The sequence below is a fragment of the Phaethon aethereus genome (assembly GCF_964289735.1).
Source record: "Phaethon aethereus genome assembly, chromosome: 1".
Classification (NCBI taxonomy): Eukaryota; Metazoa; Chordata; class Aves; order Phaethontiformes; family Phaethontidae; genus Phaethon; species Phaethon aethereus.
In genome coordinates, this window is record NC_138575.1 from 1,073,130 (window position 1) to 1,094,960 (window position 21,831).

A 21,831-nucleotide genomic window follows, 5' to 3' on the forward strand; every position below is an offset into this window, starting at 1 on the left:
ACCCGGGAGCGCGCACGCTTGTGCCGAGGGCGTGCGCAGCCCCGTGAGCGCGCGCCCTCGTGCAGAGGACGCGCGTGGGCTCACGAGCACGTGCACGTGCGCATGCACGCGCAGCGGCGCACGCCCGTGAGCTTGCACGCTTACACTACCGGGCACGCCCGTCCCGTGAGCGCACCCGGCCGCCCGCGCGCGCTCGCGCGCAGGGTCCGGCGCTGCGGAGCGCCAGCGTTGTCCCCCCCGCGCGAGGGGCGCGCGACCCTCCGGGTGAGCGCAGTGGCCGGCGCCCGGCCGCGCGCGCGCAAAGCCTCGTGCGAGCGGGCGAGCGAGCGGGCGCGTCGCCGGGGCTCCCGGGACGCGGGCGCGCGTCCCGGCCGCGCGCTCGGGCCGGCGCGGGCGCGGGGCGAGCACGCGGCGCCCGCGCCGGCGCGCCCGGCCCTCGTGCAAGCGCACGCCCCCGCCTTCGCGCGCTCCCCGGCCCCGCCGCCCCCAGCCCTCCCGCCCGCGCCCCTCGGCCGGCACCCACCCTCCTGGCCGCGGGCGATGGAGCCGAAGGAGCCCAGGCCCTCGCGGGCCAGGAAGCCCCCGAAGACGTTGGGGAAGGGGTCCCCGCCGACCTGGGTGGACTCCTCCACCCGCACCTCCCGCTTGGTCTCGCCGCCCCGTGTCTTGCTGATCTCGGTGCGCTCGGTGCGCGTGTAGGTGTGGCTGCTCCGCGTGAAGGTGCGCGTCAGGCGCTCCTGCGCCGACACCATCTGGAACCAGTTGCCTGGCGGCCGCCGCCGTCGCCGCGCCCGGCGGAGAGAAGGGGGACGGCACAGGGGGAGGCGCGGGGGCGGGCGCACGGGAGGACGGACGCGGGGATGGGGACGGGGATGGACGGAGACATGGATAGAGACAGGGATGGATGGGTGGGTGAGGGGGTGGGTGAGTGGAGACATGGACAGAGGGATGAACGGAGGGATGGATGGATGGATGGAGACATGGATGGAGACATGGATGGATGGATGGATGATGGATGGATGGGTGGATGGATGGATGGATGGATGGATGGATGATGGATGGATGGGTGGATGGGTGGATGGGTGGATGGATGGATGGATGGATGGAGACATGGATGGAGACATGGATGGAGACATGGATGGATGGATGGGTGGGTGGATGGATGATGGATGGATGGGTGGATGGGTGGATGGATGATGGATGGATAGATGGAGACATGGATGGAGACATGGATGGATGGATGGATGGGTGGGTGGATGGATGGATGGATGTGTGGATGGGTGGATGGACAGAGGGTTGGATGGATGGAGACATGGATGGATGGATGGAGACATGGATGGATGGATGGATGGATGGATGGATGGATGGATGGATGGATGGATGGATGGATGGATGGATGGGTGGGTGGATGATGGATGGGTGGATGGGTGGATGGGTGGATGGGTGGATGGGTGGATGGGTGGATGGAGACATGGATGGATGGGTGGGTGAGTGGGTGGGTGGGTGGATGGATGGATGGATGGATGGATGGATGGATGGGTGGGTGGATGGGTGGATGGGTGGGTGGGTGGATGGGTGGATGGGTGGATGGGTGGATGGATGATGGATGGAGACATGGATGGAGACATGGATGGAGACATGGATGGAGACATGGATGGATGGATGGGTGGGTGGGTGGATGGATGGATGGATGGATGGATGGATGGATGGGTGGATGGGTGGGTGGATGGACGGGTGGATGGGTGGATGGGTGGATGGGTGGGTGGGTGGATGGGTGGATGGAGACATGGACAGAGTGATGGATGGAGGGATGGATGGATGGGTGAACAGAGTGATGGATGGAGGGATGGATGGATGGATGGACGGAGGGACAGACGGAGGGACGGAGGGACAGAGGGATGGAGACAGGGGTGGAGACAGGGAGGGATGGATGGATGGAGGGATGGATGGATGGAGGGATGGATGGATGGAGGGATGGATGGAGACATGGATGAACGGAGACATGGATAGATGGAGACATGGATGGAAGTAGGGGTGGATGCAGGGATGGACGGACACGTGGATGGATGGACACAGGGATGGACGTGGGGCCGGATGCAGGGAGGGACAGATGCAGGGATGGTCACAGGGGCGGACGGACACAGGGGGGATGCGCAGATGGGTGGACACGCGGGCGATCGCAGGCGCAAGCAGACACGTGTGGACAGACGAACACACGGGCGGACGCGGGGAGGGACGCGCGGGTGCGCGCGCGGATGGGTGCGCAGGTGGGGGGAGGCGCACCCGGAGGGACGCACGGACGGGCACGGGCAGACGCGGACGGACACGGGGACGGACGCACGGACGGACGAGGAGAGAAGGAAGAAGGAGGCAGAAATCAGAGCTGGAGCAGCTGAGACGCGTCCCCGTCCCCGAGCCCCGCAGAGGAGGAGGAGGAGGAGGAGGAGGAGGAGGAGGAGGAGGAGGAGGAGGAAGGCCAGCCCCTACCTGGTATCTTGAGGTTGAGGTCGCAGGTGCTGCCGATGGTGGCGATGGAGGGGGCCTGCCGCCGGCGCGTGATGCTCTCCTTCATGCGCCCCTCGCCCGTCACCTTCACCGTGAAGGGGCTCCCTGCGGGTGACGGCCACCTCAGGGACCCGCTCACCAAGAGGGGACCCAGGGGTCTGGGCTCCTGGTGCCACCCTGCGTGTCCCCGTCCCCCCCACCCCCACCTGGGACGTGTTTGTCGGCAAACTTGATGTTGATGATGTAGTTGCCGGGCTCGGTGGGGCAGTAGGTGACCTTGCAGGTGCCGTCCTCCACGTCCTCACAGTTGATGTCCACCTTGCTGGGACCCTCGATGGACAGGCCCAGCCCGCCGTAGCCTGGGCAGCCACGGGGACACGCTCAGAGATGTCCCCCTGCTGCTGTCCCCAGCCTGGCCATGGCCGCACCAAGGCCACCAGCCCACCCAGGCCATGACCGTGCCATAGCTGTGCGCACCATAGCATCACCCCCTTGGCTGTGGGTGCACCATGGCCATGGCCACCATCCCTTCCTGGCTGTGGCACACCACGGCCATAACCACAGCCACCACACCAGCCCAGCCACCACCATGGCCACCACACCATCCCTTCTGGGCCTTGGCCATGCCTCCACCATGGCCGCCAACCAACCCCAGCCACAGCAATCATCCCACCTTGGCCACAGGCGTGGCCACCACCACACGCCAGCCATGACCACGGCCACCATCCCATCCTGGAAATGGCCATGGCCACCATCTCATCCCAGCCATGACCACAGCCACCATCGCATGCTGGCCATGGCCATGGCTCCCATCACACCCCAGCCACAACCAGAGCCTCCATCTCATCCCAGCCATAGCCACAGCCACCATCCCATCCTGGCCATGGCACACCATGGCCAACCATGGCCACCACCCCATCCTATGCTGGCCACAGCCATTACATGGCCTTGGCCACCATTCTGTCTTGGTCATGGCCATGGTCACCATCTCATCCCAGCCTTGATCACCATCCCGTCCTGGCCATGGCCATGGCAACCGTCGCTTCCCAGCCATGACCACGGCCTCCATCCCATCCTGGCCATGGCCATGGTCACTGTCGTATCCCAGCCATGACCATGGCAATGGCTATCCCCCAGCCCCATCCCCACCCGTGGCCCCGGGGAGCGTGTTCTCACCGGCGCTGCGTGTGTCCACGATGAACTCGGACACCTCGAACGTGTGACCTTCCACCAGCCCCTTGCCCCACACCTTCACCCGGCTGGCATCCCCGATCTCCGACTGCCCCACCAGGATCTTGAAGGGGCTGTTGGTGACGTGCTGCCCGCTCTTCTTCACGCTCACCACGTGCTCACCCACCTCCTTGGGCGTGAAGGAGATGCCTGGGGGGGAAACACCACCGTCAGCCACCACCGCCAGCCCCTGGCCACCAGCAATGTGCCCTGGTCGTGGCCACCAAGTCCTGGGCACCCAATGCCATGGGGCCACCCATCCCCGTGACCCCACAGGCCTGCCATCCCCTGTCCCCCTGTCCCCAGTCCCCGTGTCCCCCACGCACCGATGTGGCGGTTGGGCAGCCGCTTGAGCAGGCAGGGCTCCTCGTTGCCCGAGGGTGCCCGGATGCTGGCCGTCAGCAGGCTCAGGTCCGTCTCCGTGATCTTCAGCGAGACGTCCGTCGAGGTGCCCACGTTGAGTTGGGACGTCCGCATGGAGTCGTCCCCTACGGAGATGCCATCAGTGGGGCTGAGGGGACAGCAGCCCCAGGTGGGTGGGGGGATGGAGGGGGTCTCCAGGGCCGAAGATGGGTGGGGTCCCCATGGCCATGTGGACGGGGTCCCCAGGGTCAGGGATGGATGGGGTTCCTGCAGATGTGTCAATACGGTCCTCTTGGCCATGTGATAGGGACCCCCGAGGTCCCCCGGGCCATGTGATGGGGTCCTGGTGGCAACGCGGAGGCGGTGGAGGCCATGTGATGGTGTCTTGGAGGCTGGGAATGGATGGGGTCCCCACGGCCGTGTGGTGGGGACCTGGTGGCCACGCAGCCGTCCCCGTGGCCATGTGCGCAAGGGTGCCCATGGCTGTGAGAACGGGATCCCCATGGCTGGGGCTGGACAGGGTCCCCATAGCCATGTGATGGTGTCCCCAAGGTCCCATGAGGTCCCCATGGCCATGCGATGGGGTCCCGGTGGCCGGGGATGACCAGGGACACCACGGCTGCGTGATGGGTCCCGGTTGGCCGTGACCACGCAGAGGTCCCCATGGCTATATGGAGGTCCCTGGTGGGATCCCCAAGACCACGGAGGTCCTGTCTCACCGGTGATCTTGGCGGTGAAGGGGCTGCCTGGGATGTGCTTGTCATCGAAGCGAACGATGATGTTGTAGTCCCCGGGGGCAGTGGGCAGGTAGGACACGGTGCAGGTCCCGTCCTTGTTATCCTGGCAGGTGATCTCCGCCTTGGAGGGACCTTCCACCGCCAAGGAGAGCCCACCTGGGGGGCACGGGGTGGGCATCAGGAGGGGGTCTCCAGCCATTGGGGGTCTCCTGCCCCTTCCCAACCCCCCCGATGGCATTGGGGGGTGTCTCTGAAACCCTCCCAGACCCCCTGGTGGCCCCCTTGGCCCCCGCTCACCCTCCCCGGCATCCTTGGTGACGATGGTGAAGGTGCAGGGCTTGTTGACCATGCCGTGACTCAGCCCCGGCCCGTAGGCGCTGACGTGCCGGGGGTTGATGGCGTCCACGTAGAACTGGAGGGGACTCCCTGGGGACATGGGGGACGACGGTCAGGGACCCCACAGGGACACCCCACACCCTGGTGGGCTGCTCAACCCATGGGTGCCCAAGCAGGGCGAGGTGGCATCAGCCTCGCCCAGCCACCTCCCAGTGCCTGCCGGTGGCCGCCGCGGTCTCACCGGGGATGTGGTTGCCGTCGTAGCGGATGTCCATCTCATGCAGCCCCTTCTCGGTGGGGGCGTAGCGCACCGTCACCGTCCCGTCCTTGTTGTCGGTGATGTTGGGTCGCGCCGTCTTCCCCGAGGGCATCCGCACCTCCCCTGGGGTCACCGCGTCAGCCGGGCTCCGGGCGGGGCCTGGCTCGTGCCCCACTGCGCCCCACAGCCTGGTCCCTGTCTCCCCAAATCCCCCTCTGCCCCCCCATACCTGTGATCTCGCCCTTCTGCACAGTGAAGGGGATGACGAGGTTGAAGGGCCGAAGGCTCTCGGCGGTGGTGGGGGGCTCCTCCGTGGCCTGATGCCGTGGGGCAGAGAGGGGGTGTAAGAACTGCCGCGCCCCACCGTGGGCTCCCAACCCCATGGTGATCGTCACGGTCGCCAAACCCCGTGGTGCCCACCATGGCCCCAACTCTCTGCCCCATGGCACCCATCATGGTCTCACTACTCCATGGTTCCCAGCACGGGCTCCCAGCTCTCTGCCCCATGGTGCACACCATGGCCCCACAGAACCTGTCATGGTCTCCCAGCCCCATGGAGCCTACCGTGGACCCAACACCATGGAGCCTGTCATGGTCTCCCAGCCGCATGGAGCCCACCGTGGACCCATCCCTCTTGCCCCTTGGATCCACCGCGGTCTCCCAACCCCACCAGCGCCCACCACAACCTCCATCCCGCCTCCACCACAGCCCCCCAACCCCACCCACCAGGACGTGGAAGGGGCTGTTGGGGACGTGCTCGCCCCCGAAGCGGATGGTGATGATGTATTTCCCGGGCTCGGGGGCGGTGTAGTAGATGTCGAAGGTGCCGTCGTGGTTCTCCACCACGTCCACGTCCAGCTCGGCGCCGTCGGGGGTGGACACCTTGCAGGTCACCTTGCCCTGGCCGGCCGCCTTGGCGTCTACCGTGATCACTGTCTCCTCCCCGATCTGGATGGTGGGACCCAGGCAGGCACCTGTGGGAGGGTCGGGGGGTGGTCATGGTCATGGGGACCCCCAGCCCAGCCCCACAAGTCCCCCCCGCCGCGGCCCCCCGGCGCCACTTACCCAGTCCGTGGCCCCCAATGGATACTGCAAAGAGAGACCAGGGAAAGGCAGGTAAGAAGTGGGGACGGGGCAGGGTTGGGGGACCAGGGGGGCTCCGGGGGGCCGGGGGGCCGGCGCATCCTGCTCTGCTCTGGGGGCACCCGCTCACCCCCACCGTGCCGTGGGGCAGGGGTAGGGGGGCGCTGGGGGGCAGCGAGGGGGCAGGGGGGGATGCTGGGAGGGGCAGCGGCTATGGGGCAGGGGGTGGGGGCAGCCATGGGGCGGCATGGGACAAGGTGGGGGTGCCTGGGAAGACATGGGGCAGTTGGGGGGGATGCCGTGGGGCAGCAGGGGGATGCCGTGGGGCAGCGGGGGATGCCGTGGGGCAGCACGGGATGCCGTGGGGTAGCATAGGGATGCTGTGGGGCAGCAGGGGGATGCCGTGGGGCAGCGGGGGATGCCGTGGGGCAGCGGGGGACGCCATGGGGCAGCACGGGACGCCGTGGGGTAGCACAGGGATGCTGTGGGGCAGCAGGGGGATGCCGTGGGGCAGCGGGGGATGCCGTGGGGCAGCACAGGGATGCCGTGGGGCAGCAGGGGGACGCCGTGGGGCAGCAGGGGGATGCCGTGGGGCAGCGGAGGATGCCGTGGGGCAGCGGGGGACGCCGTGGGGCAGAGGGGGACGCCGTGGGGCAGCGGGGGAGGGGGAACCGTGGGGTGTCTGGGGGCAGCACGGCGACGCTGCGGGGCGGCGCGGGGGATCCACGGGGCGGCGCGGGGCATCCACGGGGCGGCGCGGGGCCGCCGTGGGGGCCGCCGTGGGGCGGGGCCCACCTGTGACGAGGCACTTGCTGGCGTCGCCGGCGGGCACGGCGTGGATGCGGAAGGGGGAGCGGGGGATCTCGTCCCCCCCGTACTTGACCGTGATGGTGTAGCGCCCCGGCAGGTCGGGCACGTAGGAGACCGTGTAGGTGCCGTCCCCGTTGTCCCGGATCGACGCCTTCTTGGGCTGCCCCTCGGGGTCCTGCGGGCGCCGCGTGGGGCTCAGCGCCCCACGGCAGGGGTGTCACGGCACCGCGCGGGGCTCAGCGCCCCACTCAGTGGGTGTCACGGCACCGCGCGGGGCTCAGCGCCCCACGGCAGGGGTGTCACGGCACCGCGCGGGGCTCAGCGCCCCACTCAGTGGGTGTCACGGCACCGCGCGGGGCTCAGCGCCCCACGGCAGGGGTGTCACGGCACCGCGCGGGGCTCAGCGCCCCACTCAGTGGGTGTCATGGCACAGCGCAGGGCTCAGTGCCCCACGGCAGGGGTGCCAGGGAGCTGTGTGGGGCTCAGCACCCCACTCAATGGGCGCCAGGGCACCATATGGGGCTCAGCACCCCACTCAGTGGGTGTCAGGGCACCACGTGGGGCTCAGCACCACCCAGCATCAGTGCCAGGATGGGGCTCACGCACCACGTGGGGCTCAGCGCCCCACGGCACGGGTGCCAGGGCGGTACAGGTGCACCCTCCGGGGCTCAGCGCCCCACAGCACGGGTGCCAAGGCTACGTGTGGGTCAGCACCCAACGGCACGGGTGCCAGGGCACCCTACAGACACCACAAGGACCCCAGCGCCCCACGCCGCGTGTGCGCCAGCACAGACACCCCCCCCCCGGGGGTCAGCCCCCCGCGCCCGTGGCGCAGACCCCAGCCCCGCCGGGCGCTCACCAGGATCTGGACGGTGAGCAGCCCCTCGCCGGCGTCGCGGGCGTCGATGGTGAACTCGACGGGCAGGCTGGCGGGGATGCCGCTGGCGCTCAGCCCCGGCCCGCTGGCGCGCACCTTGCTGGCGTCGTGGGCGGGCAGCACCTTGATCTTGAAGGGGCTGCGGGTGGAGGCGGGGGTCAGCGGGGCGCCGGGACCCCCACCCCGGCCGTGGTGGGGATGTCCACCCCCCCCCGCCCCGAGGGTGGTGGTCCTCACCTGCGTGGTACCTCCTGGTCGGCGTACTTGACGGCCACCGTGTAGGGCCCGTCGGTGGCCGGGGTGTAGTTGACCTTGTGGGTGCCGTCACCGTTGTCGCGGACCTCCACCGGCTCTGCCAGACCTGCGGGCAGAGGCCGTCCGTGGGGCAGGGCACCCCGTGGGGCAGGGTGCCCTGTGGGGCAGGACATGTCCCTGGGCAGGACACCCCATGGGGCAGGACACCTTATGGAGCATGGTGTCCATGGGTAGGGCACCCTATGGAGCATGGATCTATGGGGTTGGACACCCTATGGAGGCGGGCATCCATGGGTAGGGCACCCCACGGAACAAGGTACCCTATGGAGCATGGGTCTATGGGGTTGGACACCCTACGGATCATGGTTCTATGGAGCAGGGCACTCTATGGAGAATGGGATCTATGGGGTTGGACACCCTATGGATCATGGTTCTATGGGGTTGGACACCCTATGGAGCGGGGCATCCATGGCTAGGACATCCTATGGAGGAGGATATCCTATGGATCATGAATCTATGGGGCTGGACACCCTATGGAGCAGGGCATCCATGGACAGGGCACCCTATGGGGCAGAGTACTCCATAGAGGAGGACATGCCATGGGACAGGGCCACCCCATAGGTCAGGGCACCCCATGGCACAGGGTGCCCCCTCCACCCCTGCCACCCACCACCTCCCCACACTTACCGGAGGGTCCCAGCAGCGTGACCTCGAGCGGCGCCAGCCCCGCCGCGCTGCAGTCCACGGTGAAGGTCTGGGGCACCCGGGCCCTGACGCTGGGGCCCAGCCCTGGCCCCGAACACTTCACCTTGCTGGGGTCCACCACGTCCTTCACCGGCACCCGGAAGGGGCTCCCTGCGGCAGCGGGCAGGGGTCAGTGCGGGCAGGGGTCAGTGTGTCCATGGGGTCATGTCCATGGGGTCAACGTGGGCATGGGGTCAACGTGGGGTCAGCATGTCCATGGGGTCAATGTATCCATGGGGTCAACATGGGCAAGGGGTCAACATGGGCACGGGGTCAATGTGTCCATGGGGTCCACATGGGCATGGGGTCCACATGGGCATGGGGACGCCAAGGCCACGGCCCTGGGGACGGCACAAGCATGAGGTCAGCGTGGCCATGGGGTCACCAGGGGGTTGGCCATGGGGTCAGCACAAGCACCTCCACCTGCCGGCACCCAGGAACCCATCTGCGACCCACAGCCCCCCAGCTCCCCCCGGCCACGCTCCAGCCCCCCACGCACCAGGGATGGGGTGGCCACCGAAGGTGATGTTGACGTCGTAGTCGCCGGGCGTGAAGGGGATGTACTCCACTGTGCAGCTCCCGTCCTTGTTGTCCTTGCAGGACATCTTGGCCTCGGAGGGGCCCTCGATGGCCAGGCCCAGCCCCCCGGTGCCTGCGCCCCTGGGGACACGGCACCACTCAGGGATGCTGCCGTGGTGGCCTGGCTTTTGGGGGAGGGGTGGCACGTCCACGGTGGGTGCCGGGGGGGGGCACATCCATGGTGGGGTGATGGGAGGTGTCACCTCCATGGCAAAGGGGATGGAGATGCCACCTCCAGGGGAAGGGGCTGGAGATGCCACCTCCATGGCAAAGGGGATGGAGATGTCACGTCGGTGGCAGGGGGATGGAGATGTCATGCTGGTGGCAAGGGGCTGGAGATGCCACTTCCATGACAAAGGGGATGGAGATGCCACCTCCAGGGGAAGGGGTTGGAGATGTCACACAGGTGGCAAAGGGATGGAGGTGCCACCTCCTTGACAACGGGAATGGAGATGCCACCTCCAGGGGAAGGGGATGGAGATGTCACATCAGTGGCAAAGAGGATGGAGATGTCTTGTTGGTGTTAAGGGGATGGAGGTGCCATGTTGGCAGCAAGGGGCTGAGATGCCACCTCCATGGCAAAGGGATGGAGATGCCACGTCCATGACAAAGGGGCTGGAGATGCCACCTCCAGGGGCAGGGGCTGGAGGTGCCACCTCCATGGCAAAGGGGCTGGAGGTGCCACCTCCATGGCAAAAGGATGGAGATGTCACGTCGGTGGCAGGGGGATGGAGATGTCATGCTGGTGGCAAGGGGCTGGAGATGCCACTTCCATGACAAAGGGGATGGAGATGCCACCTCCAGGGGAAGGGGTTGGAGATGTCACACAGGTGGCAAAGGGATGGAGGTGCCACCTCCTTGACAATGGGAATGGAGATGCCACCTCCAGGGGAAGGGGATGGAGATGTCACATCAGTGGCAAAGAGGATGGAGATGTCTTGTTGGTGTTAAGGGGATGGAGGTGCCATGTTGGCAGCAAGGGGCTGGAGGTGCCACCTCCATGGCAAAGGGATGGAGATGCCACGTCCATGACAAAGGGGCTGGAGATGCCACCTCCAGGGGCAGGGGCTGGAGGTGCCACCTCCATGGCAAAGGGAATGGAGGTGCCACCTCCATGACAAAGGGGCTGGAGGTGCCACCTCCAGGGGCTGGAGGTGCCACCTCCTTGGCAAAGGGATGGAGAAGTCACGTCGGTGGTGGGGGGACGGCGGTGCCACCCCCGTGGCAGGGGCCGGAGGTGGCGGGTTGGCGGCAGGGGTGGGGGGCGGCCGGGGGTCCGGTGCCCACCTGGTCTCCACGGTGAAGCGGTTGGCCTTGCCGACGAGGCCGCCCTCCAGGCCGGGGCCGTGCGCCCGCACGCGGCCGGGGTCGCAGCCCTCCGCCACCCCCACGCGGAAGGGGCTCTTGGGGACCGCCACCTCGTCGTAGGTCACCTCCACCCGGTGCACGCCTGGGGGGAGACACCGTCACCCCCTCCCGCCGTGGGGGCATCACGGGGAGTGTGGGGGGTCCTGGTTGGGGCTTGGGGGTCCCTTGGTGGGGTTTTGGGGGGTCTCAGAGGGTTTGGGGGTGCCTGGTTGGGGTTTGGGTGGGTCTCAGGGGGGTTGGGGGTCCTTTGGTGGGGTTTTGGGGGGTCTCAGAGGGTTTGGGGGTCCCTGGTTGGAGTTTGGGTGGGTCTCGGGGGGGTTGGGGGTCCCTTGGTGGGGTTTTGGGGGGTCTCAGAGGGTTTGGGGGTTCCTGGTTGGAGTTTGGGGGTGTCTCAGGGGGTTTGGGGGTCCCCAGTTGGGGTTTTGGTGGGGTCTCAGGGAGTTTTGGGGTCTCTGGTTGGGCTTTTGGGGGGATCCCTGGCCAAGAGCTTTTGGGGGTCCCTGGCCGGGGGGGGTGGTGGGGGATCCCCACGTGGACGTGGTTTTGGGGGGACCCTCTCTGGGGGTCCCCAGCCAGGGGATGAAGGATGTGGGGTCCCTGGGGGGGTTTGGGGTCCCCGGGGCGGCATGGGGGGCCGTGGGGGTCCCTCACCGTCCTCGTAGGGGGTGTAGTCCACGCGGTAGGTGCCGTCGCCGTGGTCGGTGACGTAGGCGTCGGTCGTGGCGCCCGAGGGGTTCAGCACCCGGGCCTTGACGTGGGGCCCCCCCGTCTTGGTGAGCGCCCGGGCGTCCACCGTGAAGTCGGTGCCCACCTCCCGCAGCACCCCTGCGGCACGGCACCCTCAGAGCCCGGGGCGGGGGTCCTGCCCCCCGGCGCCCCGCCCCGGACCCCCCCCCGGCGCCGGGGGTCTCTGGACCTTCTCCCTGCTGCGCCCCACGGCTATGGGGCCAAGGGGGTGCCCAGGGGAGCCCCCCACCCCCCATAAGTGGGGGTGCCCGTGGGGATGTCCCGTGGACCCCTGAATATGGGAGGGGCAAGGGTGGCCATGGGGAGGAGGCACCCATGGGGAGGAGGTGCCCATGGGGTGCCCAGGAGCCCACCCCATGAATGGGGGTGTCTATGGGGCGGAGGTGGCCATGGGGAGGAGATGGCCTTGGGGACGTCCATGGGGAGAAGGTGCCCATGGGGAGGAGGTGCCCATGGGTTACCCAGGAGCCCTCCCCACGCATGAGGGTGTCTATGGGGCGGAGGTGGCCATGGGGAGGAGATGCCCATGGGGAGGAGGTGCCCATGGGGTGCCCAGGAGCCCGCCCCATGAGCGGGACTGTCTATGGGGCGGAGGTGCCCATGGGGAGGAGATGGCCTTGGGGACGTCCATGGGGAGGAGGTGCCCAGGAGCCTGCCCCTTGAGCGGGGGTGTCTATGGGGTGGAGGTGCCCATGGGGAGGAGATGGCCTTGAGGACGTCCATGGGGAGGAGGTGCCCATGGGGAGGAGATGGCCTTGGGGACGTCCATGGGGAGGAGGTGCCCTGGGGTGCCCAGGAGCCCGCCCCTTGAGCGGGGGTGTCTATGGGGTGGAGGTGCCCATGGGGAGGAGATGACCGTGGGGACGTCAACAGGGAGGAGATGCCCATGGGGAAGAGGTGCCCACAAAGACGGGGTGTCCATGGGGAGGAGGTGCCCATGGGGTGCCCAGGCGCCCTCCCCAGGCGCAGGGGCATCTATGGGGCGGGGGCAGCCATGGGGAGCAGACGCCCGCGGTGGTGCCCGTGGGGAGGGTCTCGCTCTCACCTCGCGGCTCCACGCCTTTGCCGTAGACCTTGACGCCGCCGGTGTCGACGGCGGGGTCAACGGTGACGCGGACGGGGAACTTGGGGACAGGGTGCCCGCCGTACTTGATGGTGATGGTGTAGGAGCCGGCGCAGGCGGGCGTGTAGGTGATGGCGTAGGTGCCGTCCCGGTTGTTCTGGATCAGCACCTCGGCTTTCACCCCCGCTTCCGAAATGATCTCGATGGTGAGTTCGGCGTCGCCGGCTTTGGAGCAATCCACCATGAAGGTGGCCACCTCCCCGGCTTTCCCGCGCTCCAGACCGGGCCCGCTGGCCGTCACCTTGGTGGGGTCAAAGACGGGGGTCACCTCCGCCTTGAAGGGGCTGCCGGGGATGTGCCGGTCGGCGAAGAGGATGTTGATGGCGTAGTCGCCGGGCTCGGTGGGCAGGTAGGAGACGGAGCAGGAGCCGTCGCCGTTGTCCTGGCACTCGATCTTGGCCTCGCAGGGACCCTCCACCGTCAGCCCCAGCCCCCCGGTGCCGGCGCCCTTGGTGTCGATGGTGAAGGGGGCCGGGGTGCCCACCCTGCCGCCCTGCAGCCCCGGCCCGTAGGCGCACACCTGGGGGGACGCGGAGGCGGGTGTGTGCGCGCGCGGGCGCGCGGCGCGGGAGGGGCGCGGGCATGGTGGCGGTAAGCGTGCAAGGCACGAGGGCAGTAAGCGTGCGAGGCAGCGGTGTTCTGGCAGTAAGCGCGCGAGGCAGGGGCACAACGGCGGCAAGCGCGCGAGGCGGGGGGGTGCCGCGGTAAGCGCGCGAGACACGAGCGCGAGGGCGGTAAGCGTGCCAGGCGCAGGCACGCCGGGGGGAAGCGCGCAGTTGCGCCCGCGGCGTGGCGTGACCGGCACGGCCGCCCTCCGTGCGGGCGTGCAAGCGGGGAGCGCGCAAGCGCCGCGCCAGCGCCGCGAGCGTGCGAGGCCCGGGCACGCGGCGCCATCAGCACGGGCGCTCTCCGCGTGCCCCGGGAGCGGGCAGCGTGCGGGGAGCGCGCGAGGGGCACGCGCGGGCGCGCGGGGCTGACCTTGGCGGGGTCGGGGGGCAGCAGGGCCTCCACGGGGAAGGGGCTGCCCGGCACCGGGTGCCCGTCGTAGGTGACCTCCAGCCGGTAGGGCCCCTCCTCGGGGGGGGTGTAGGTGACGGGGTGGGGGCCGCCGGGCGGGGCCGGCCCCACGCAGCAGGGCAGGGCGCGGCGCGAGGGGCCGGTGACCTTGACCTCCACCTTGCCCTGGCCCCCCGCCCCCTGCGCCTCCACCGCGAACTCCTGCGCCTGCCCCACCTCCACCTCTGTGGGGCGGGGACACACACACACACACACGGACACACACACACGCGGGGGTCAGGGGGGCGCTCCCCGCCCCACAGCCCGCCCCACGGGCTGCCCGGCGCCCCCCGGCGCCCCCACCCGCCCCGCCCACGTGTTCCCCCTGCGTGCCCCCGCCCCGCGGCGCGCCCCACGCCCACCTGCACCCCCGCCCCACAGCGCACCCCACACCCGAGTGTGTCCCCCCCAGGGGCCCCCGCCCCGCCCCCCGGCCCCGGACCCCCACTCACTGCTGTTGAGCCCCAGCACCTTGACCTTGCTGAGCTGCAGCGGGGGGGCCACGTTGACGGGGAAGGGGCTCCTGGGGATCTGGTCCCCCCCGTAGGTGACCACCACGGCCAGGGGACCCTGCGGGGACACCCACGCCTCAGGGTGCTGCCGGGGGGCACCCCCCACCGGGGGCGTGGGGAGAGGGTGCCCGCAGAGGGGGCTGCTGGGTCGCCCATGGGTACTCGGGGGGGGGGGTAAGAAAAGGGTCCAAGCCCCAGGGTTGGGGGGCACCCACGAGACTGGGGGGGGGTCTGGGGGTCCCTGGGGTGACGGTTGGCCCTATGGGAGCACAGCTGTCCCACGGAGGGGGGCTGTGGGGTGCCCGTGGGGGGTGCGTGGGGATGGAGTGTCTATGGAGTGCCCATATGGGGCGCCTGTGGGGGGCCCACGGGGATGGGGTGCCCACACTGGGATGTCTGTGGGGGTGTCCTTGGGGGTTCCCCTATGGGGTGCCCCTAGGGGATGCTTACAGGGGATGGGGTACCTATAGGGGTGCCTGTATGGTTTGGGATGCTCCTATGGGGTGCCCCGATGGGATGGAATGTCCCTATGGGGCAGGGTGCCCCTATGGGATGGGGTGCCCCTGTGGGTCGGGGTGGCCCTATGGGAGGGGGTGACTCTATGGGGTGCCCCTATGTGCCAGGGTGCCCCTACAGGATGGGGTGCCCCTATGGGGTGCCCCTATGGGTCAGGGTGGCCCTATGGGATGGGGTGACTCTATGGGGTGCCCCTATGGGATGGGTGCCCCTATGGGATGGGGTGACTCTATGGGGTGCCCCTATGGGATGGGTGCCCCTATGGGATGGGGCGCCCCTATGGGATGGGGTGACTCTATGGGGTGCCCCTATGGGTGGAGGTGGCCCTATGGGTCAGGGTGCCCCTATGTGATGAGGTGACTCTATAGGGTGCCCCATGGGTTGGAGTGCCCCTATGGGTCAGGGTGCCCCTATGGGTTGGGCTGATTCTATGGGGTGCCCCTATGGGTGGAGGTGGCCCTATGGGTCAGGGTGCCCCTATGGGATGGCGTGCCCCTATGGGTTGGGGTGACTCTATGGGGCGCCCCTATGGGTCGGGGCGCCCTATGGGGTGCCCCCATGGGGTGCCGCTATGTGCCGGGGCGCCCGCGGGGCCGCACCTGCTGCAGGGCGCAGTACTTGACGGTGTAGGAATAGTCGTGGTTGTCGATGACCTCGAAGTCGCGCACGGCCGGGCCCGGCCCCGCGCCCGCGAACTGCACCTGCAGCGGCGCCTTGCCCGCGCCCTTGGTCTGCACCGCGAAGTGCGTGGGCTGCCCCGCCTCCACGCCTGCGCCGCAGCGTCAGCGCCCGCGCCGCCGGCCCCGCGCCACCCGGGGCGCCCAGGGCACCCACGGCACCCACACCACCCATGGCGCCCACGCCACCCGCAGCACCCGTGGCACCCAGGGCACCCGCAGCACCCAGGGCACCCAGGCCTGCACCACCCAGGGCACCCACGGCACCCACGGCACCCAGCCCCGCACCACCCAGGGCACCCGCAGCACCCGCAGAACCCAGGGCACCCATGGCACCCGAGCCACCCACAGCACCCAGCCCTGCACCACCCAGGGCACCCGCAGCACCCAGGGCACCCATGGCACCCACGGCACCTGCGCCACCCGCAGCACCCAGCCCTGCACCACCCAGGGCACCCGCAGCACCCACGGCACCCGCAGCACCCATCCCCATCCTCCCGCCCCCCGGCCCCTCACCCGTCCGGCTGAGCCCGGGTCCCTCGGCCTTGACCTTGCTGGCGTCGTGGGACGGGCCCACGGCGATGCGGAAGGGGCTGCTGGGGATCTCCTGGGGAGAGCGGCGGCGGCGCGCTGGCACGGCGGCACGGCCGGCGCGGAGCCCCCCGCCCCGCAGGGCTGGGCGGGCAGCGGGAGGGGGCACCCGGGGCGGCGGGACGGGGCGGGGGCGCGGTACCTGGTTGGCGAAGAGCACCATGATGGTGTAGAGCCCGGCGCCCGGCGGCGTGTACTTCACCGTGAAGGTGTCGTTGTCGTTCTTGATGATGTCGAAGTCGATGTCGGCCTCCAACGGTCCCACCACGCCGGGGGCACATTTGATCCCGATGCTGACGTCACCTGTGAGGTGGCCCCGCCGTCAGCACCGTCTCGCCCTGCTCCTCTGGGGTGGCACCAAGGCGGGGTGGGACCAGGGGTGCGGGGCTGCTCCAGGAGCAGGGATGAGGGACCAGGCCCAGGGATGAAGGATGAAGGACCAGGACCAGGGACGAAGGACCAGGACCAGGGATGAAGGATGAGGGATGAGGGACCAGGGATGAAGGACCAGGACCAGGGATGAGGGATGAAGGACCAGGACCAGGGATGAAGGACCAGGGATGAGGGACCAGGATCAGGGATGAGGGATGAAGGACCAGGGATGAGGGATGAAGGACCAGGGATGAGGGATGAAGGACCAGGACCAGGGATGAAGGATGAGGGACCAGGGATGAAGGACAGGGGTGTTGTGCCCAGAGAGGGTCTCCATGGGTGCTGGCTGCCCCCCACCATGGGGACCTACCCTGCCCGGCCTCACTGCAGTCAACGGTGAAGTAGGTGGGCTCGTTGGCCTTCAGCCCCGTCTTCTCCACGCCCGGCCCATAGACCTTCACCCTGCCAGGGTGGCTGCCCTCCCCCACGGTCACCTGTGGGCATGGGGCGCGTCGCCGGGGGGCACCGGGGCACCGCGAACCCCTGTGTGCGCCTGGCGCCCCCCGCGCCCCACAGCCGCCGCCCTCCTCCTCCTCGTGCCTGGTGGCCCCTGCGCCGTCCACCCCCCGCGCCCCCACCCGTGTCATTGGACCTGGCACCCCACGGACCCCACCTTTGTGCCCAGCGCCCCGTGGGTCTGCGACCCTCAACCCCACCACTGGCACCCTGTCTTCATCACCCCGTGGGACCCCCATCTCCACCTGTGGCACCCCACCCCCACCCACATCACCCCATGGACCCCCATGGCCATCACCCCATGGAGCCCCGTTCCTACCCCGGCACCCCGTCCCTGCACCCCATGGGAGCCCCACCCCAGCACCCCATAGGTCTGGGACACCCATCTCCATGCCCAGCACCCCACAGGCCCCCCATGGCCACCCACGCGGAAGGGGCTGCGGGGGGTGGTGACGCCCCCCCAGGTGACGATGATGGTGTGCTTGATGGCCTTGGTGGGCACGTAGACGCAGTGGTAGGTGCCGTCGCCGTTGTCCTTCACCTTGATGTCGATGGGGCAGCCCTCGGCGTCCTGCGGGCACCAGGGGGTGGTGAGGGGACCTACCAGCACCCAGCGGCACCCAGCAGTACCCAGCGGCACACACCAGCACCCAACAGGACTCAACATCACCCATGGGCACACAACGGCACCCAATGGCACACAGCAGCACCCAACAGCACCCATGGACACCCAACAGCACTCAGCAGCACCCACTGGCACCCAACAGCACTCATGGGCACCAATGGCACTCAACAGTACCCAATGGCACCCAAGGGCACAGACTGGCATCCAGGGGCACCCAACGGCACCCAACAGCACACACTGGCACCCAATAGCACTTAACAGCACTCATGGGCACCAAGTGCACCCAAGAACACCCAACGGCACCCAACAGCACTCAATGGCACCCATGGGCACCAACAGCACCCAATAGCACCCATGGGTACCCAAGGGCACACACTGCCACCAATAGCACTCAACAGCACTCATGGGCACCAAGTGCACCCAAGAACACCCAAAGGCACCCAGGGACACCCAAGGGCACACACTGGCACCCAACGGCACTCAACGGCACCCATAGGCACACCCTGGCACCCAACGGCACTCAACGGCACCCATAGGCACACACTGGCACCCAACGGCACTCAACAGTACTCAATGGCACCCATGGGCACCAACAGCACCCAACGGCACCCATGGGCACACACTTGCACCCAAGAGCACCCAACAGCACCCAGTCGTGTCCTACCTGAGCGTAGAGCTTGAGGGGGCCCTTGCCGGCACCGCGGGTGTCGATGGTGAACTCGGCCGGCCGGTCCACGATGCAGCCAGTGGGCTCCAGCCCCGGCCCGAAGGCCTTCACCTATGGGTGGGGTGAGGGTGGGCGTCAGGGCTGTGCCGGCACCCCCAGCACCCATGGAGGGGGTGGGGGGACGGGAGGGAGATGGGGGGTGGAAGGAGGGCAGCACCTAGGGGTGCAGAGGGTGCAAAGATGGGGGGCAGCACCCATGGGCACAGAGGCTGCTGACGTGAGCTGTGCCCGAGGACAAGGGACAGTGGGTGCCATGGCAGGGTGGGGGGCGAAGGGGATGCAATGGGGTGCTATGGGGGGCAGCAGGGTGCTATGGGGTGCAGCAGGGCATATTAGAGTGTTATGGGGTTCAATGGGGCACAGCAGGGTGCTATGGGGTGCAGCAGGGTGCAATGGGGTACAGTGGGGCACAATGGAGCATGGCAGAGCGAGTGGAGAAGAATGGGGCACTATGGGGCACAACGGGGCACAGCCGGGTGCAATGGGGCACAATGGGGCACAATGGGGCACAGCAGGGTGCAATGGGGTGCTATGGGGTGCAATGGGGCACAGCAGGGGGCAATGGAGCAGAATAGGGTGCAATGGGGCACAACAGGGCAGAATAGGGTGCTATGGGGCACAGCAGGGCGCAACGGGGCAGAATGGGGTGCTATGGGGTGCTATGGGGTGCAGCAGGGTGCAACGGGGCAGAATAGGGCGCTATGGGGTGCTATGGGGCAGAACAGGGCACAACGGGGCAGAATAGGGTGCAACGGGGCAGAATAGGGCGCTATGGGGTGCTATGGGGCGCGGCAGGGCGCTGTGGGGCGCTACCTTCTCGGGGCAGGAGTCGGCGGGGGCGGGCAGGATGTGCGCGATGAAGGGGCTGTCCTTGATGTCCTCGTCGTCGCAGACCACGTGCACGGCGTAGTCCCCCGCCTCGCCCGGCCAGTAGCGCACGTCGCAGGAGCCGTCGCCGCGGTCGTCGCACTCGATCTTGGCCTGCGACGGGCCCTCGATGGAGAAACCTGGGGGGCGGGCACGGTGCCGGCTGACGGGGACCCCCCGGAGACCCCCCGGCACCCCTGTCCCCAGGGTGGTGGCCCCCCGCGTCCCTCGTCGCCATCACTGTGTCCCCAGGGTGGTGCCACCCCACATCTCCATGTCCCCAGGGTGGTGCCACCCCATGTCCCCAGGGTGGTGCCACCCCACGTCCCCATGTCCCCAGGGCAGTGCCACCCCGTCTCCATGTCCCCGTGGTGGTGCCACCCCATGTCCTCAGGGTGGTGCCACCCCACATCTCCATGTCCCCAGGGCGGTGCCACCCCATGTCCCCAGGGCGGTGCCACCCCGTCTCCATGTCCCCACAGTGGTGCCACTCCATGTCCCCACGCTGGTGCCACCACACGTCTCCATGTCCCCAGGGTGATGACCCCCCATGTCCCCAGCGTGGTGGCCCTCCAGTCCCTTGTCTTCATCACAGTGACCCCCTGCCTGCACCCATGGCCCCAGGGTGGTGCCACCCCATGTCCTTGTCTCCATCATGGGACCCCCCAACCTGTGTCCATATCCTCAGCCTGGTGCCACCCCACGTCCCCAACGGTGGTGACCCCCCATCCACGTCCTTGTCTCCACTCTGATGTCCCCCAGTCTGCGCCCACGTCCCCAGGGTGGTGGCCCCCACGTCCCCAGGGTGATGACCCCCACGTCCCTCGTCTCCACTCCGGTGCCCCCCCTGCTCTGTGCCCATGTCCCCATGGTGGCCACCCCATGGCTATCCCCAGGGTGGGGCCACCCCACATGCCTCCATGTCCCTGTCCCCAGGGTGGTGACCCCCTGCATCCCCACATTTGTGACCCCCATGTCCCCAGGGCGGGGGCCCCCCAGCCCTCGTCTCCGCCGCGGTGCCCCCGGCCGGGCGTGCCCCCGCGCTCACCCAGGGTCCCCACTTCGGTGCCGATGGCCTCCACCACGAAGTCGGCCGAGCGCCCGACCACGCCGCCCTCCAGCCCCGGCCCCCAGGCCCGCACCTTCTGCGAGCCCGGCGCCGCCGCCACCTGCACCTCGAAGGGGCTGCGGGCGTCGCGTCAGCGTGCGCCCCGCGCACCCCGCGCGCTCCCCGCTCGCTCCCTGCGCGCCCCGCGCACCCCGCGCGCTCCCCGCTCGCTCCCTGCGCGCCCCGCGCACCCCGCGCGCTCCCCGCTCGCTCCCTGCGCGCCCCGCGCACCCCGCGCGCTCCCCGCTCGCTCCCCGCGCACCCCGCGCGCTCCCCGCTCGCTCCCTGCGCGCCCCGCGCACCCCGCGCGCTCCCCGCTCGCTCCCCGCTCGCTCCCTGCGCGCCCCGCACACCCCGCGTGCTCCCCGCTCGCTCCCCACGTGCCCCGCGCGCCCCGCGCACCCCCCGCTCGCTCCCTGCGCGCCCCCCGTGTGCCCCGCGCACCCCGCGCGCTCCCTGCTCGCTCTCCGTGCGCCCCGTGTGCTCCCCGCAAGCTCCCCGCGCGCCCCGCACACTCCCTGCACGCTCCCTGCGCTCTCCCCGCACACCCCGCACGCTCCCTGTGCGCCCCGCACGCCTCCGCACGCTCCTCGCACGCCCCACGCGTCCCGCACGCTCCTTGCAAGCCCCCGCACGCTCCTGACGCCCCACACGCCCCCCGCGCGCGCCCCGCGCACCCTCCGCGTGCCTCGCGTGGTACTCGCACGCCCCCCACGGGCGCAGCCCCTTGCACGCCCCTTGCACACCCGAAGGCACCTTGCGCACCCCCCTGCGCGCCCCCCACGTGCCCCGCACGCCCCTTGCACGCCCCTTGCACACCCACACGCCCCTTGCACACCCTCCGTGTGCCCCACACACCCCTTGCACCCCCGAATGCCCCTTGCACGCCCCTCACGCACCCTCCACGCCCCCCCTGGACCCCGTGCCCACCCCCTTGCACCCCCTCCACGCGCCTCGCACCCCCCCTCAACACCCCCACCCCCTTGCACCCCCCCCCCCCCGATTCGCCACGCCCGCGCGCGTGGGGCCGGGTGGGTGCGGGGGGTGCCGGCGCGGGGGTGGGGGGTGTCAGCTGACCTGCGGGGGATGGCGTAGCCCCCCCAGGTGATGGCCACCTGGTATTTGCCGGGCACGGCGGGGTGATACTCGCACTCGTAGACGCCGTCGCCCGCGTCCCGCACCGTCACCGGCTCCTCCGTGCCCTCTGCCGGAAAACGGGGCGGGGGGGGGGGGGGTGTGTGGGGCGGG

The 21,831-nt window shown here is 69.3% G+C and overlaps 1 protein-coding gene across 1 annotated transcript in view; it reads right to left on the reverse strand.

Moving 5' to 3' along the window:
- Nucleotides 1-140: 140 nt before the first annotated feature.
- The window catches only part of FLNC (filamin C), a gene marked incomplete at its 3' end in the record, with an annotated part of 28,156 nt that continues 6,465 nt past the window's right edge, over nt 141-21,831 (reverse strand). Inside the window, 30 exon segments of the mRNA XM_082013826.1 lie at nt 141-766; nt 2,488-2,610; nt 2,712-2,864; nt 3,682-3,885; nt 4,062-4,223; nt 4,818-4,991; nt 5,133-5,261; nt 5,413-5,553; nt 5,660-5,747; nt 6,157-6,404; nt 6,496-6,519; nt 7,309-7,498; nt 8,183-8,339; nt 8,438-8,561; nt 9,143-9,310; nt 9,699-9,859; nt 11,066-11,228; nt 11,798-11,971; nt 12,939-13,536; nt 13,995-14,257; nt 14,525-14,642; nt 15,700-15,869; nt 16,294-16,384; nt 16,511-16,671; nt 17,111-17,234; nt 17,684-17,827; nt 18,546-18,659; nt 19,422-19,615; nt 20,524-20,660; nt 21,661-21,787. Of these exon segments, the coding sequence (XP_081869952.1) occupies nt 141-766; nt 2,488-2,610; nt 2,712-2,864; nt 3,682-3,885; nt 4,062-4,223; nt 4,818-4,991; nt 5,133-5,261; nt 5,413-5,553; nt 5,660-5,747; nt 6,157-6,404; nt 6,496-6,519; nt 7,309-7,498; nt 8,183-8,339; nt 8,438-8,561; nt 9,143-9,310; nt 9,699-9,859; nt 11,066-11,228; nt 11,798-11,971; nt 12,939-13,536; nt 13,995-14,257; nt 14,525-14,642; nt 15,700-15,869; nt 16,294-16,384; nt 16,511-16,671; nt 17,111-17,234; nt 17,684-17,827; nt 18,546-18,659; nt 19,422-19,615; nt 20,524-20,660; nt 21,661-21,787 (5,450 nt within the window).